Below are 16,870 nucleotides of genomic sequence, written 5' to 3' on the forward strand. Positions count from 1 at the left end.
CAATCACCCTACCATAAAAAAGTTGTTTAAGAATCTTGGATAAATTTTGGTTCATTAATTACTGTAAATCAACTTTTATTCGCGTGCCAGAAATATCCGCGAGTTTCGCGACCTTTTTTAACTCGCGAAAATTTATTCGCCGCGAACCATTTATTTTGCTTTGTATTTGTAGAGAATGTTTCCTCAATCGTGAAAATTAATCGTCGTGGATTGATTTAAACTTAGGAATCGCGAATAAAAGATAATGCGGAAAATAGTTGGTTTACAGTAGGTCATTGGAGTCACCATCGGAATTCATTTTCACTTTGATTTGATACTGAATAAAGAAAATAAAGTATACGGGCTCCACAGATTCCCACTCAGACATACGCTATACTGTCCAAGGTTTTGTTTGATTTCTTGGTCTGACATAGTCTATGTAGGTTCTATGACACATGTATTTTCAGTTAATTTCACTTTCCTTATCTTCTTTCTGTCAATCGTCCTTTATCGTACATATTCTTACTTAATTCCTATCTAGTCGAAGAACAACCGCAGTAACTCGTAGGACTCTCCCATTAATTCGTAGGAAACTCGAAGTGTCGCGAGTACTACGAAGTGCCTCGAAAGTCGCACGAATATCGAAGATTTACTACAAATTTCTGTACAATTGCAATGCAATTATATTACGAATACTTAAGAACTGTGCTGTGCCCACGATTGTTTTGAACATGCTCAAAATAATCGCACAGTTTTGCGATTAAATATGAAAAAGTACGATATCCTAAGATTACCTCAACGATGAACCCCGATTTGCTGCGATTTAATTGAATTCATAATGAATTGTAGTTCTAAATCGTCACAGTGTGACAGGGGCTTTACTGACCTTTTTTCCCTGATATCTTTTTATTCAAATCAGACCCAAATTGTACATTTTTAAGAATTGTGAATATAGAGACACTATATCATTGAACAATTAAGCTCTAAAACCTTAAGTTTAAACAGAGATATCAAAAGTCCTGCATACTGACCTGGAAATTAGTGAGGACCAGACACACGATACTTGTTATACATCTGGACCACTGCAAGACATGTAGTGTCAGAAAGCCCAGTTTTGTTGTTCTGTCGATCAACGACACTCTACTATCACTGCTCCAATGACTGTGCCTATGTTATCAGAAAAATTTTGATTAATTTATCAAAACAAGTTGTTTATATATATATATATATATATAAAAAGTCCTATATATATGTGCGGCCTCATCCAGGCGCCATCGTTAAAAAAAATTTATTTGTATTTTATCAAACAGTTATTATTGTTATGACACATTTACTCCTCAATGAAAGAGAAAGATAACTTCAATACTGTTTAAAGCTATTAAAAATTAAAATCTAATATCATCCTCTAGCAACAGAATTAGATTTAGTAACCGACTTCAATCTAATAGGGAAAGTACATTTGTATTTTTCTCTTTGACACTTACCCGATGTTGAGTTTGGAATTCCAAGTTTGAAACATATTTTATCTGGAATGTTGTCATGAACTGAAAATTGACAAATTGTAAATGGATATATTTAAAAAAAAAAAAAAAGCATACCGCTACTTTAATTTAGGAAAAGCTGTCTATTTTTTGTTTCATGATGTAATAAAGCAATTAGCTTTCATGAGAATTTGCATAAACGCCGAAGGCGTTCAAGAAAAAAATTATCACGCAAGTCAATTGCTTGATCATCATCATAAAACAAAAAAAATCTTACAGTTATCCCTTACATTGACATGCTCTTGATTCAGTAAATTCACGTGCCACAAGCCCCGCCTACTTCCGCCCCGCGGGATTTTATTTTTACCACGCCTATCATTTCATTAAATACAGTCTGTAAAATATACACAGAATTAAAGAATTAAATCATGCACTCTTCAGTAGGAAAATCCAAAGTAATACCCGTGGAGCTACAATGATTTTAAATGACTGATGCTCATTCTCAGCAAACTCTAAGGCTACAAAAGGAAATATGTTGTAAGGAATGGCTCCATCTTTGTAGCACAAGTCTATGTCCCCATTCCAAAAGGCAAGGTTCACTGGGAAACCATTGGGAGATTTCTACAATACAACAACCAAAAAAATAAAAAGGTCAAAATAATCAAATAGGTATTTGATGCATTTTTTGAGGATATACCATAGATTGCATGAAATATCCGTTTCCCTTTCTGCCTCATATCTCCTGGGATGTCTGGGAAATGATATGTATGGTGATACAGTGGTTGCCAATTCAAAAATACATGTAAATATATATAACATTGCAATATTCGCAAGGAAGAATTTATGTTTTTGTCCTGTAATTTGTATCAAATAGAAAAAAAATATCTTATTTTTTAAATTGAACTACTAGAAAAAAATATTTGAAAAGTTAGTTGACTGTTTTCATAATAAATCATGTTGCTTAAAATGCAATACATGAAAGATTACCAGACATTTATTATAGGTCAATATATAAGTCACGTGCAATGTGCACATAACTTAGTTTTTATCAGATGATAATAATATGATTTTTGATAAAGCCACACCATCTGACTGAGCTTTGAATTATTACGCTTTATCACAATTCACCTAGATGTACTGGATTACAATCACCTATATGGTACTTCTGTGCACATTTTTAAAAGCAAAGAGTTTCTTGTTCCCTGGAAAAACCAATGCTACCTCAGCATCTAATGGACGTTCTGATTCTGATGTATACAAACAACTTCTTCATCTGGAAAAAGTGATAAATTTGATATTGGGGGATCAAAAACATCAAGCTCTAAAAAAATCAGCAATTTGAACGACGGCAAAAGTTATAAGAGGAAGAGAATCAGACAGCCAAAATGAAGATATCAGTTTTAGAAAGTGAAAACAAAACCTTGAAAGAAAGACTAGACAACTTGAATTCTTCATCCACTATATCACAGGATGAAAAACTGAATAATCTGAATTCAACATCAACATTTTTGCTTCAAGAGAATTTAATTTTGAAAGATCTGATTAAGATTTTGAACTCTACTTCCATGCTTTTACAACAAAACTTGACAACACCAGAAGACCTAAAAAGGCTGGAGAACATCCTTACCATTGAAATAGAGCAGACTATTAGAGACAGTGAAGAAAAATAATAAAGAACATGTCTGCCACAATCAGGGACTTGGAGTCCAGTGACCGATATTTATCACTTTCTCTTCTGGACGTACACAGCAACATGACCTCGCTTAACATCACACTTTCCAACCTTAATCAACAGCAGAAGATACATGAAGAGAAACAGAATATGACAATTCAACATTTATCACTTTCTCTACTCGATGTACACAATAACACAGCATGGCTTTCATCATCTCTTTCCAATTTGACTGCGCAGCAGAAACAGATGAAGAGTGAGATCTAAACACTGACAAATTCACAGCAAAATGACATTACCAAACTGAATCATACAATTATCTATCTTAAGAATCGTATGTATACTCTTAATTTTTTTCTTTCTGTTCTGTTGAAGAAGACCAAAATATATAAAAGAGCTTGTTCACTAAGGGGCTTATTTGGCCCTCTGAAACTCTGAAAAATAAATACTTCAATTTTAGATGACAAGGCTTTACATATAGCAAGGACCTTGGGTAACTTAACATAAATGACATAATTTTCTTGCTAGTTGATATAACGTAAATGCACTGGTATTGTGATGTCATAAATCACATTTTTCACATATCTTAAAAAGTCTTTAAAAATAGCCAATGTTTTAAACTGTTTTTCCCCAATATTTTAAATGGAGCATAACACCCTATCCAAATAATACAGGACTTTTAGTATATAATTAAAGAAATGTTAATAAAATACACTATATTGCGAAATCTAAGTGCCTCCTCTTGAAATTGAACCCGGGTATGCCAGTCCAGTGCTCTGCCGATTGAGCTAAAGGGTTAACCCACTACCCCAAGCTAGTAGGAAGCTGTGTTTCTTACACTACCATGATATAAATGATATGTTTTATTACATTTTCAATGGTGAAATACTGTGATCTATCTATTAAATAAAAATGATATTCTGTCATAGTGTGAAATGATACCAAAGTGATATTCTGTCACAGTGTGAAATGATATCAAAGTAAGTAAAAAATTATTTCTGGACTGACATGAGATAGAGATAGTACCTGAACCGTCTTGATAAAGACTAAAACTGCCAATTTCTTCCACAAAATGTTGCTAAAATCCATTCCAAAATGTTTTTAATCTCACAATTGCTAAGCTATGACGTCTCAACCGCTCAACTATGACGTCGCAGACTATGGCAATGTGTTAAAGAAAGACAGAGACAAAGGGAAATCACAGAAAATGAAATAAACAGAAAATTCAATGTTTTGTATTTGGAAATGGAATTTCACTCGTGAGACAGGATATTTCATATTTATAATTTTTTTTCTGAAGGTACTCACATTTGTTTTCCGAGACTGTAAAATGTTAAAAGATTTCAATTTTCCATACCCTGTTTTCAAATATGTGAACTCTCGTAAAGAATTTATGTTTTGGAAATGAAAGCACTAAGTCTCTGCTTTTAATTATGACATTTTTTTGAAATGGGACATAAGGGAGAGAGTAAATTAATTGGACAGTGTCAATAAATGCACAAAATGATAGGTCTAAAACTCTATTGTTTCACATATTTCATGGTTTTTAATACAGTAATGTAACTACTAAATAATCAAACTTGTGTACACATGTTATTGTACATGTTAGTGCATTAAAAATAAATTTATAAACTGTTGTATGACAAGAGAAAAAGACATAAATCATTTAACAAAAAATACAAACCTTACATTCAATTCATCGAAAAATATTTAAATTTTTGCTACATCCGCTAGGAAATGTGGATCATATATGATAATGCCAGGTAATATTAAATTCCTATTAGACCTAACATGACTTATCAGATAAAAAAATAATACAATATCATGCTTGTAGTAAGTAATTGCATTAATTATACACACGTATACAGCAACCCCTTGTTATGAAATTTTAATTTTCTAAATCATGACAAATAGAACTGCATTCTATAGTCTGGTGTATATTTTTAGGTGTTCAATCCAATGTAGCATTTACAGCTGGAATCTTAGGAGAGACAAACGGGCAACATACATATAGAGGCACTGTTAAATTCCCAACAGTCATATACCAGGTAGGAGGAGGACATAACCCCAAAACAGGAGTGTTTACTGCCCCAAAGACTGGACTCTACCTCATATTCTGTATTAATGTGGCATATTATGATGAATCCTTCTGGACAAAAATAATGATTGATGGTTCGGTTAAGGCAGGAGTCGTGGCTTACGTTAGTGGATTTGCTAATACCTTTCAGTCTGCCTCTAACCTTGTTGTCCACCAGTTACAAGTGGGGGACAGGGTCTGGACAGAAATTTCTAGTGGTATTCATCTGTACTCATCTTTTCCAGATACAACCTTTTCTGTCATCATGATCAATGGATCAGACTAAAACTACCACTGTTAACATGATTATTTTCAGTGCAATAAGTATTCTACATTTTCTTGACACTTACTCCATGGATAGAAAAAAATCTAACTCAAATCACTAGTTTAAAAAATTCAAAAACTATGAATGAGCATTCACTCAAAAGCATAAAACGTGTTGCTTCATATATTACCTGATTAATTGACTTGAATTAAGGTTATTTGTTTACTTTTCAACTTTGCTTTTAAAGATATTTAAATACATCTGGACTTAGTTCTGATGGGGTTAATCACTGATGAGTACACCATCAAAGGTAATCTTAGATCTGTGGTTTCACTGTCCACAATGATTTTGGGAAAATTGTACTGAAATCAATCAAAAACGTTTTAGCATGGATTCTTCAAAAATCAATATTTAAAAAAAAATGAAATTGAAATATACTGTAAAAAACTTTATCCTATATTTATCCAATATCATTATGAAATTGCATTGGATCTGCTAGCTGGTAAACTTGAAAAGATTTAGGGGGGGGGGGGGAAGAGAGAGATTCGATGGAGGGTGGTGGTGGTGGTGGTGGCTTTTATACTTAATGCTTTACAATGCAGTCTTGAATACATGTATGTGCATTAAAAGATCCATGACTCTTACTAAAAGAAAAACAAGGAACACACATGTTCTAAACATAGAAAATGATAGCACATACATATTTTAAGTATATAAGAGAATTTGTCTCCTTACCATCTAGATTGATGCTGCCACCATTACTTCCACATCCACCATGGCCATCTCGTAGTATCATTGTTTGTGTGTGTTTGTATAGTATACATGACCACTGTGAAGTGTGGATGATACTCCTAAAAATGTCTGCATAAATTCATTATATACCCATGTAGTGCTGACATAACCAAAAGAGAAGGATGCATTACTATACTGATTGAACCCGATTACATTTGTATTTGTAATGTTTGATTCTTTCTTTTGAAGAATTAAATGTCCTGCTTTTAACTTACAATGGTGCCTCCCAATTCTAATTCTTGGTAATTTTTTTGTTCAAACTTAACTCCACAAAGATGAATTGCAAAAATGTTTGAAATACCAGTTTTGTCTATTAGAGAGTCCAAAAAGTGTTTAATGGAACATCAGGCTGAAAATGAAATACGACGAAAGAGCCTCATGTTTGATAGAACTGTCTGATGGTTTTCATTACAATACAATTACAATAAGAAAACATTACTGCATAAATTAACAGACGGTCAAATGTAGAAAAAAAAAACTGAAACTATATTTTGACTGGGCTCAGATGAGCTAGAAATTTAAGTTGCAGTTAAGAATTTCATTACCCTGAAAAATAACTTGCTTTTTTAAAAAAGAAAGAAATGTCAACTCTCAATTTTGTACAATTTTTTTCCTGATGACAAAAAGTACACAGAGACAGGATGTACGATCACAAGGCCGCATAATCCTAACCCCCCCCCCCCTCAATTTTAAGTAATGTATCTTGTTACCACGACGAGAGATAATCAGGGACAAATATACCATATACATGTACATGTATAAGGTATAAATATCTCTGATATCACGTAAAAATGCATAGTTTTGCATTATAATATAATTTTTTTAATCACAGAGAACATGATCGTCGGAACCAGATAGGTGGGGTGTGTTGGGTGCGGTTGCAGCCATCCCCCTTTCTAAAAATGTTCAAAAATATCTTATTTGGAACAAATTAATGTCATTCTATTGTTTAAAGTAATGCTGCAACATTTTATTGTAAAATATGGTTAAATTGACTCCATGAATGCATCAGCAAGCTTTTTTTTTTAAAATGTGGTTGGCTAAGAGCATGGGTACACCTTCCACACCCTCCCTACACCCATCCCTTTCTAGGGACCTAGCGACGTCTCTGGAAACACTAATAACAGATACTAGTATTCACAACAGTTCGAAATCTCGAGTTTACTTTTACAAACTTAGCGCTGTTTAAATTACATAAACCTTAAAAAATATTTTAAGGGTAAAATTCATTTTTATCAAGAAATTATTCAGAATGTGTTAGTGTTGTATGTTTTTTCTTTAATACTATAAGAAAGGGAGAATCTGAAGAAGAAAAAGGAGGTCTGTCATTTGATTATCTTTCGACCATTGGTTTCTTTATTTGTACATTTTGCTGTGTTGTAGTAATTAATGTATAGTTGTTTTTTTATATTTACAAATCGCATAAATACTAGTATACATAATAGAATAAATATTACTTTAACTTTGGATCGAAATATCTCAAAGATTCACAATAGATATAAAATTCCATATTATTATTGAGTATTCAGTACTTTGAAGATCTCATTTATTAATGGAAATAACATGTCTGACTGTGTATCGTAAGATGCATTTTCAAAAAAAAAAATTTTGTTTACCTTAACTGACAAAAGACTCTTCGAAAAAAAAAATGAAATGCATTTACAGTAAATCTCTAACAAATTTGATTATTTTTATTAAAATATAGTACTTTATTTCTACTTTTAATGATGGTAAAATTTCAGTGGAAATGAAAAACTATACTGAAAGGAAAAAAGAAACGAAGGGTAAACTTTTGAAGTGAATTAATGCTATTTTTCTGAAATTATTCTTCAGTATTATCTAACATTTAAACTCATCTTTACTTAACATGTTACTAAAGTCACATTTGAAATTGTCTCATAATTCATTAGTTATTGAAATTCACATGATGGTAGCCCCCAAAAGTGAAAATAAAAATTGTCATTATCTCCCTCGCGCATCTGTCACAGCCTTGATTCTCCACTCCTTGGAGTTCATCAGTGCATTTATCTTTCTCATAGGTGTATTATTCAACCCTCCCAACAGGGCAGCCCTTAGTTGGCCGAGAGTAGCTTGGGCATTCCGACGCCTTCAAACCCTGCCGTCCAGTTATACCCACAGGTTTTCTATTGGAGAAAAAGATAAAATTTACGGAGGCCAGTTGATTTGGTTATTGTGAATGTTTGCGAGAAAGTATAGAAAAACTCCAGGGGCGTACATGCCGAAAAATTAGGCATACTACGAACAAGTACGCGAGTGAGAATAACACCGACGTAATTTGACAAGTTCACGGACCAAAACAGAGCAATCTTTTCTGTCAGTTTTAAGGTGAATGTAATGATACTGATTGTCTACTGTATCAATATCGGTTTAGGTGGTACTGCCGTGGCGATTACACAGCTGGTAGGATGAAAAGTCCCATCTGAATGTGGCGTTGTTACGCGTCGTCACCGTTACGGTTGGTTGGGAACCATTCCAGTTCTTCTCTGACAACGGATAAAATGTTCTATGGTGCAAAAGATTATTAAAAAAAACTACACAGCAACATGCTGTTGCCCTTTTCTTCAGTTAGGTAATTCAATTACTAGACCCAATGAAACTTCCGTTATCCATACCATGATTGCAAGACATTCATATTGACTCTAAATATGGAAAACAATGTGTATACCTCCAGTGAATCAAGTGGCACTACAAAATGTTATCAAACCTGTTGTCATCAAAACGCACCTGTTTTTGGCTTTTCACCACTTTCCCTATGTGACGTCATACATTTCACGGCTGAGTAATTTTGAAAACTGATTTAAGTGCACAATAACCAAGATACATATCTGACCAGTTTTCATGATTTTCGGCCACACAGTCAAAAATATTTCGCATAAAGTGCTACATTGCGTTCCTTTTTCCTTTCAGTATGTATATTGTCTAAAGATTTTTTCTGTTTACCCAATCATGTTTCCCCAAACAGAGCATACGTACAGAGAGTGTGACCGGTCGAGAGGGGATGCTTACTACTCCATTGCACCTGATTGTTTAAATGGACTTTTGAGAGTGATCACTGTTTGTTACCCTCACATTTCATTCATCAATAAGACTACTGCTGCATTTATACACTCACCATAAATTCCACATTTCATATACTCTGAACTACATCAAGAAAGCAACATTTAGGCAACTCAGAGACGTAAAAATGCTTTTGATGGAGTAGCAGTTTATTTAACTTATGTCAGTAGGGTAAAATTTTGCAGTACAAAAATTACACCAAAACCAGACATCTGGGCCACTGCAGGATAGGTTGTGTCTGAAAACCCAATTCTGTTGCTCTGTCGATCAAAGACCACATAAAAACCCTCCACTATCACTGCTCAAATGGCTGTGCCTGTGTAATGAGAGAAATTTTTTATTATTTGCCAAAAACCAAGATGAAACAAGAGGCCCAAGGGCCACGATTCCCTCTTCTGATACATTGTACAACCTATCGCTTCTATTGGAAGCTTCTGAGTATCCTACACATTTAGATAAAGTCTTGAAATTCCAAAAGTAGGTCATCATGACCTACATTTTGGTTAAAACACTCTGAGAACCAAAGATGCATCAACTGACAAAGTTTGATGATTTGAAGTCCCTTATTTTATTAAAATATTCAGATATAGTCATGAAATTCGAAAAACAGGTCACAATGACCTATATTTTTAGTTGACATACTTCGAGGACCTAAGACGCACTAACTGACAAAATTTGATGATTCTTAGTCTCTTATAAGTTGAAATACCGTATGTTGAAATTTTAGCAAGAGGCAAATTTAGCGATTTATCCCAAAAAATCAATATATATTTTTTGCGAGAAGTAATTTTTGCGATTTTATATTGCCAAGAAAGAGAGCTATCACAACTAATACGGAATAAATTGTTAGCGATATTCAATTTTAGAGTTCTCAGAACACTCGCTAATAATGCCAAAATTGAATCCTCGCTAAAAATTCTGCTTATAAGGTATTCAGAAATTGCCCTGAAATTCCAAAAGTAAGTCTCTGAGACCTACTTTTCAATTGACACACCCAAGGACCTACTTTTGAGTCAACATGATATGAGATCCTAAGATGCATCAACCTACAAGATTTGATAATCCTAGTCCTTATTGTAAGCAAAATATCGACGTTTGAAAAAACATAATTTTTGGCCAACTTTGAAGTGACCATGAGACCACGCCCTTGCCCCAGGGTAATGCCTTGAACAATTTTAAATCTACAACATATCCTAATTTTTGTGTTTGAGTTTTGTGATAATCTAACCAGTGGTTCTTTAGAAGAAGATTTTTAAGTAACGAGTACTTTTGTTTTTATATTTCTAATTAACCCCCCCCACCCCCCGTTTAAAGGTCACATCCCTAGTTTAAGAATAAACAAAAGTCCTTGGGCCAAGGATAATCTGTGACAAATTCAACAGAATTGGCCAAGGGGTTCTTGAGTTATCGCCCATATTCTAAAAAGATTATGCACACTGCACACCGCACAAATGGCCATAGCATTAGCTCTTTGAGCCTTTGGCTTAGAATAGTCGAAAAAACAATACCGGTACATGCAGTAACTTTGTACAATTTTTCCTATATATTTCCTTTGTAAAACTGTGGAGCCCTGTGTGGCTTCATCCCCTACCCAGGCACCATATGGTTAAAAAAAATCAATCTACCAGTACTTTATATCAAACATTTATTATTATGATGTCACATTTGCTCATTGACTATTGACAAGTATTTGTTTGTTGTTTAACGTCCCTTTCATGAATATTTCATTCATATGAAACGCCACCACTAGCCGGTGGAGGGCTGCAAATTTATACCTACACTCGGCACTCAGGGCCAATGAGCAATGAGGGATCTTTTTCGTGCCAACACCTAATGCGACACGGGACCTCGGTTTATACCGTTTCATCCGAAAGACTGGTCTCCACGTCCCGCAGTGGATTCGAACCCGCGACGTAAGGATCAGCTCCTTCCTCTGCAACTCTAGAGCAGACTCTAACCACTGCGCCACGCGGGCGACATCATTGACAAGTGAAAAGGAAATAAAATACTGTACTAAGAACTGTACTAAGAACTGTACTAAGCCATGAAATGGATAAATCAAATAACAACCTCAAGTTACAGGATTGAATTTAGGAATTTTCCTCTCTGTCATGTAAGGAAAAGACATCATCCCCCTCTTTGTATGTGTTTTCCTTTGGTACTCACCTGTTGTTGAGTTTGGAATTCCAAGTTTAAATCATATTTCATCTGGGTTGTGGTCATCGCTTTTTACCCAAAAGACTTAATGCATTGCTGGAAAAAAGAATATAAATGGATGCATAAAAAGAAAGAAGGAAAAAAAGCTCGGATATTGCTACTTTAATATTATACATGTATCATCCCTTTATATTCAGTCTATAAAATGTGTCTAAAACTTCTGTACGCATATATTTACAGATGGCCTTTAAAATGATTGGGTTTTTTTTTTCATTTTTGGTAGGAAAATCAGAAATTATACCTGTGGAGCTATAATGATTTTAAATGACTGATGCTCATTCTCAGCAAATTGTAAGACTACAAAAGGAAATATGTTGTAAGGAATGCCTCCATCTTTGTAGCACAGGTCTATATCCCCATTCCAAAAGCCAAGACTCAATGGGGAAGCATTGGGAGATTTCTACATCAACCAAAAAAACCCCGTCAGAATAATCATAATTTTTCAGTTATTTGGCCTTCTGTTTGATATTCAGCTTTATTAAAGCAATAATCATGTCATTCATATAAGCTTCATAAAAAATTTATTCAGAAAATTTATGGCATTTGATGTATTATTACAGTACTCCAAAGTGAAATGATATGTTTAATGATACAGTGGATGCCATAAAACACTTGTAAATACATGTACATGTGATAATCAATATTATTTCAATTATAAATATGAAACAAATTGCAATTCACAAGAAATAATTCATGTTTGTACCCTGTAATTCAAATCAAATAGGGATATTATTGTCTTACTAGGAAAAAATACTGAATTAGTTCATTGTTTTCAAAATAAATAAATGGCTAATGCAATACATGAATGATAACCAGAGATTTTAATACAGGCCAAATATTACAGGATCAAAGATTACATATGATTTTGTTTTATCAGATGATGATAATTCAAATTTTGATAAAGCCACACCACCGAACTAAACTTGAGCCGAGCTTTATCACAGTTCACCAAAATGCACTGGGTTACAAGTACCTTCATGGTATTTCTATGCACATTTATAAAAGCAGAGAGTTTGTTGTTCCATGGACAATACAATGCTACCTCAGCATCTAATGGACATTCTGATCCTGCTGTATACAAACAACTTCTTCATCTGGAGACAGTTTTAGTTTCAATAATGATGGATCAGAAACAACAAGCTCAGAAATTTGAACAAAAACAAAACTTAATAGAGGGAGAGATTCAGATGCTGAAGCAGTGGAATCAGACAGCCCAAATGAAGATATCATTGTTAGAAAGTGAAAACAAAATCTTGAAAGAAAGGCTAGACAACTTGAATTCTTCATCAACTTCACCACAACAGAATTTGACAATATCAGAAGACCTAAAAAGGCTGGAGAACTTCTTAACCTTTGAAATAGAGCAGACGGTCAGAGACAGCGAAGAGAAAATGATGAAGAATATGTCTACCACAATCAAGGACTTTGAACTCCGAGACCGATATTTATCACTTTCTCTGTTGGATGTACACAGCAACATGACAATCCTTGACCACAAACTTTCAAAGTACAAGCAGCAACAGAAGACACACGAAGAGCAACAGAATATGACAATACAACACTTATCACTTTGTCTGTTGGATGTACACAACAATATGACTTCACTGAACCACACACTTTTTAAGTTCACGCAACAACAGAAGATAAATGAAGAGCAACAGAATATGACAATACAACACTTGTTACTTTCTCTTCTAGAGGTACACAACAACACAGCAGCATTATTGTCTTCTCTTTCTAGTTTGGATGTGCAGCAGAAACAGATAAAGAGAGAGATCCAAACACTGACAAATTCACAGCAAAATGACATTGCAAAACTGAATAATACAATTATCCATCTCAAGAATCGTATGTATTTTCCCCATTTTTTTCTTTCTGTTCCATTCAAAATGAACAAATAGTTATAATATAGAGCAAGTTTCACCGCGATTCTGAAAAAGAAATACTTCAATTTTAGATGACACGGCTTTACATATCACTTGGACCATTGATGACTTGATATCTATTAGAAAATTACATAATTTTCTTGCTAGTCAACATATTTATTATGATGTCATAAATTGTGTCATTATTCACATATCCTAGGAATTTCTTTTGAAAAAGACACTGCTTCATGCTGGTTTTTTTTTAATATTTAGAGTAGAGTACAACTCCTTATTCAAAATATACAAAACTTTTTGTATATTCTAAGTAGTGGTAGTACTGTTAAATTATTAAACTATCTCTAACATGTTTTAACTTTGGATTGAGGGAGGGGGTTGTATTCATGTTCTAATTCTTTTCTGAAGATACACTTAATGGTTTTCTAAGATTTTGAAATGTTAAACCATTGCATTTTCACATAGCCTGTTTTCATGGACGTTATTGTGGAACCTTATAAGGTATACATGTTTTTAATCAAGCAATTTGAACATTTTGATTTAAATAGGGAATAAGCCTACAATCTATCTCAACATCAAAGATAATATAAGTCAAGTATTGCCATATTTTGCCACTTTTTTTATTGAAAATTCCCAATTGAAAAGCTCTAGACCCTGCACCAAAACGGGACAATTAAGCCCTGCATGTGGACAGGCTATTTTATAATGCATAAAATGATAGCTCTAAACTACTAAATCCTTTCACACATTAATACATGTAACTATAAAATAATTAATGCGTGTACATTTACATGTTTGTGCATTAAAGATAAATTTTTACACTTTTGCATGACAACAAAAATAAAACTTAATATAAATCAATGCACAATAAATGCAAAGCCATTAATGAATGGTATTTAAATTTGCAACATCCTCCAGGAAACTCTACAGGTAACTATTTGCATTAAATATACGCAGCTTTCTCTGTTATGGAATTTCAATGTACCAAATCATGAATAGAACTGTCTGAATTCTACAGTCTGGTGTATCTTTAGGTGTTCAATCCAACGTAGCTTTTACAGTCGGTATTGGATCTAGTGATAAGCAGGTATTTTCTTCTGGACAAACAGATAAATTCCCAACAGTCATATACCAGGTAGGAGGAGGATACAATCCTTCAACAGGAGTGTTTACTGCCCCAAAGACCGGACTCTACCTTATATTCTGTACTAATGTCGCAGATAATCATGAATCTTTCTGGACAAGAATAATAATTAACGGTTATGTTAACGCAGGAGTCATGGCTTATGTTGGATCATCTACTTTGTATGTCTACCAATCAGCCTCCAACCTTGTTGTTCACCAATTACAGGTTGAGGACAGGGTCTGGATACAAGTGAATGCTGGTAATCAACTCTACTCAAGTAACCTAGAGACAACCTTTTCCGTCATCATGATCAATGGATCAGATTAATACTACCTTGCTATTGATGGTTTTCACTGTTTTATGTACTGCAGTATTTGAATACCTTCTTCAAACTTACTCAAGAAATAGAAAAAAACTTCAAACTCAAATAAACAATAATGATCTTTGAATAACACCCAAGTGGCAACATATCATACTTATACCTCTGATATTAGCATGATATTGAATATTTATATTTTATATACTATAATGATTACAACTCAATCTGACATTAGTTAAGGGTATGTATGCCTGTCCTTTTCTTTTCAAGCCATGATACATTACTTGGACATAGGTTTTGATATAGGTTTTGATCACTGATGCATACACTTTCATAGTTAACCTTAATTAGATCTGTGGTTCCATTGTCCACAGTAGTTTTGCGAAAATTGTTCTGAAATCAACAAGTATAAATTAATACAGATTTTTATTAAAAAAAAAAAACCAATAACTTTTCAAGATGGATGGAAATAATAAAAATAAATACCAGGTAACAAAAAATAATAGAAATTAACATCAACATCATTACATTTGTTCAATATAAAGTAGCATGAGTTCATAAGAAAGGGAAAAACTCTTCTTTCATGCCATTAGTTGTCATACTATTACAAAAGATAGAAGACATTAAATGATTATAATTTCTTAATGATATACTTATTGATCAGGTAGACGGGGTACTCCGTAGTGAAATTTAGTATTAACAAGCTAATTCAGAGAATTTGTGTCCCCCGCTTAGGGGAAAAAGAAGAGCATGCGCAGTTCGGGGGTGGGGGGGTGGGGTCTGAACTCCCCCCCCCCTTGATTTGTAGAATTAATAAATGTAAACATGCATATTGAAGGAAATAAAAAATGCCAATATGGATATAAAGATTTGATTGCTTATTCTTTAATATGTGTATAGAAGATACACGTTTTGCAGTCGTATTGTCGCTTTAAAGAATTATTATTGTTACCCAATCATAATACGGATCACACAGGGTTTGACAAGGAATGCTCCATCGCACCTGAACCCACCTCTGTTTTCATAGGTCTGTGTTGGTTCTGCTAATAACTTGCACTGTTTAAATCAACATTTCCTCTGTTCATTATCTTCACATTCCATTCATCAATTAGTCTTACGATGCATTTATACATTCACTTTAAATTACATTTTTCATATCTTCTGACGTATATTTAGCAACTTTCAGACAAGACAAAATCTTTAAAATGATGTTGATGGAGTAGGAGTTTATTTAACTCTGTGTCATTAGTGTGAAATCTAGAAGTTCAGAAATTACACCCATTGCAAACAATCTGGAGTCATCTAGAATGTTATTGAGACAAATGAATGTATATGCCATACAAATAATAAGATACAGTCAAACCATATTACCTTGAACTCCATCGTATCGAGAGGAAAAATTCAAGATATCCGAGGATTCGAGATATCCGGGGTAAAATACTTAAGGAATAAGGGGGTGGGACTTTAAAATCCCTTCGACAAATCCATGGTATTCGAGATATCCATGTTCAAGATACCGTAGTTCAACTGTATAATATGTCGATTATTTTAATGAACATGAGTGACAGTTTTAAATTTTCAAGGTAATATAACCCATTGACTAATTAATAACAATAGTTACACATATAAATAACACTTAGAATCTACTTAAAATTCTCCATAATACACTCCCTCTATTAGCTATTTAATGAATCCTTATAAGCTAGAAATAAACCAACAAAGTAAAATATCACAATGAAATATATTTCAGTATTTAGCATATGTACACTGAGTATTGAAAATAATAAGGAAAATTTTTCTAAAGAAAATTTAAAAGCACTAATTAGAAACTCTCTAGTATTGCTTCATAATTGCTATGTTAAAATGTAATAGATTTTTTGCTTTGCCATAATGCCACGTAACAACACTCCAATTCTAAATCCTCTGGGCCCCAGAAAAATTTCCCAATTCATCCATACATGAACAATCCATAGATTTAACAGTT

At 33.6% G+C, this 16,870-nt stretch overlaps 2 protein-coding genes across 2 annotated transcripts; both read left to right on the forward strand.

Moving 5' to 3' along the window:
• The first annotated feature begins 3,138 nt into the window (after positions 1–3,138).
• On the forward strand, positions 3,139–5,495 carry LOC133192883 (multimerin-2-like). The gene is made up of 2 exons (XM_061328888.1): positions 3,139–3,388; positions 5,080–5,495. The coding sequence occupies exons 1-2, from the start codon at positions 3,139–3,141 to the stop codon at positions 5,493–5,495; spliced, it is 666 nt and encodes a 221-aa protein (XP_061184872.1).
• A 7,019-nt stretch (positions 5,496–12,514) lies between these two features.
• On the forward strand, positions 12,515–14,894 carry LOC133192884 (uncharacterized). Its single transcript, XM_061328889.1, has 2 exons — positions 12,515–13,409; positions 14,476–14,894. The coding sequence occupies exons 1-2, from the start codon at positions 12,515–12,517 to the stop codon at positions 14,892–14,894; spliced, it is 1,314 nt and encodes a 437-aa protein (XP_061184873.1).
• Positions 14,895–16,870: the final 1,976 nt, after the last annotated feature.

The sequence above is a fragment of the Saccostrea echinata genome, unplaced genomic scaffold, assembly GCF_033153115.1.
Source record: "Saccostrea echinata isolate AGI-Se365-2 ecotype Australia unplaced genomic scaffold, CSIRO_AGI_Sech_v1 ptg000025l, whole genome shotgun sequence".
NCBI classification, from domain to species: Eukaryota; Metazoa; Mollusca; class Bivalvia; order Ostreida; family Ostreidae; genus Saccostrea; species Saccostrea echinata.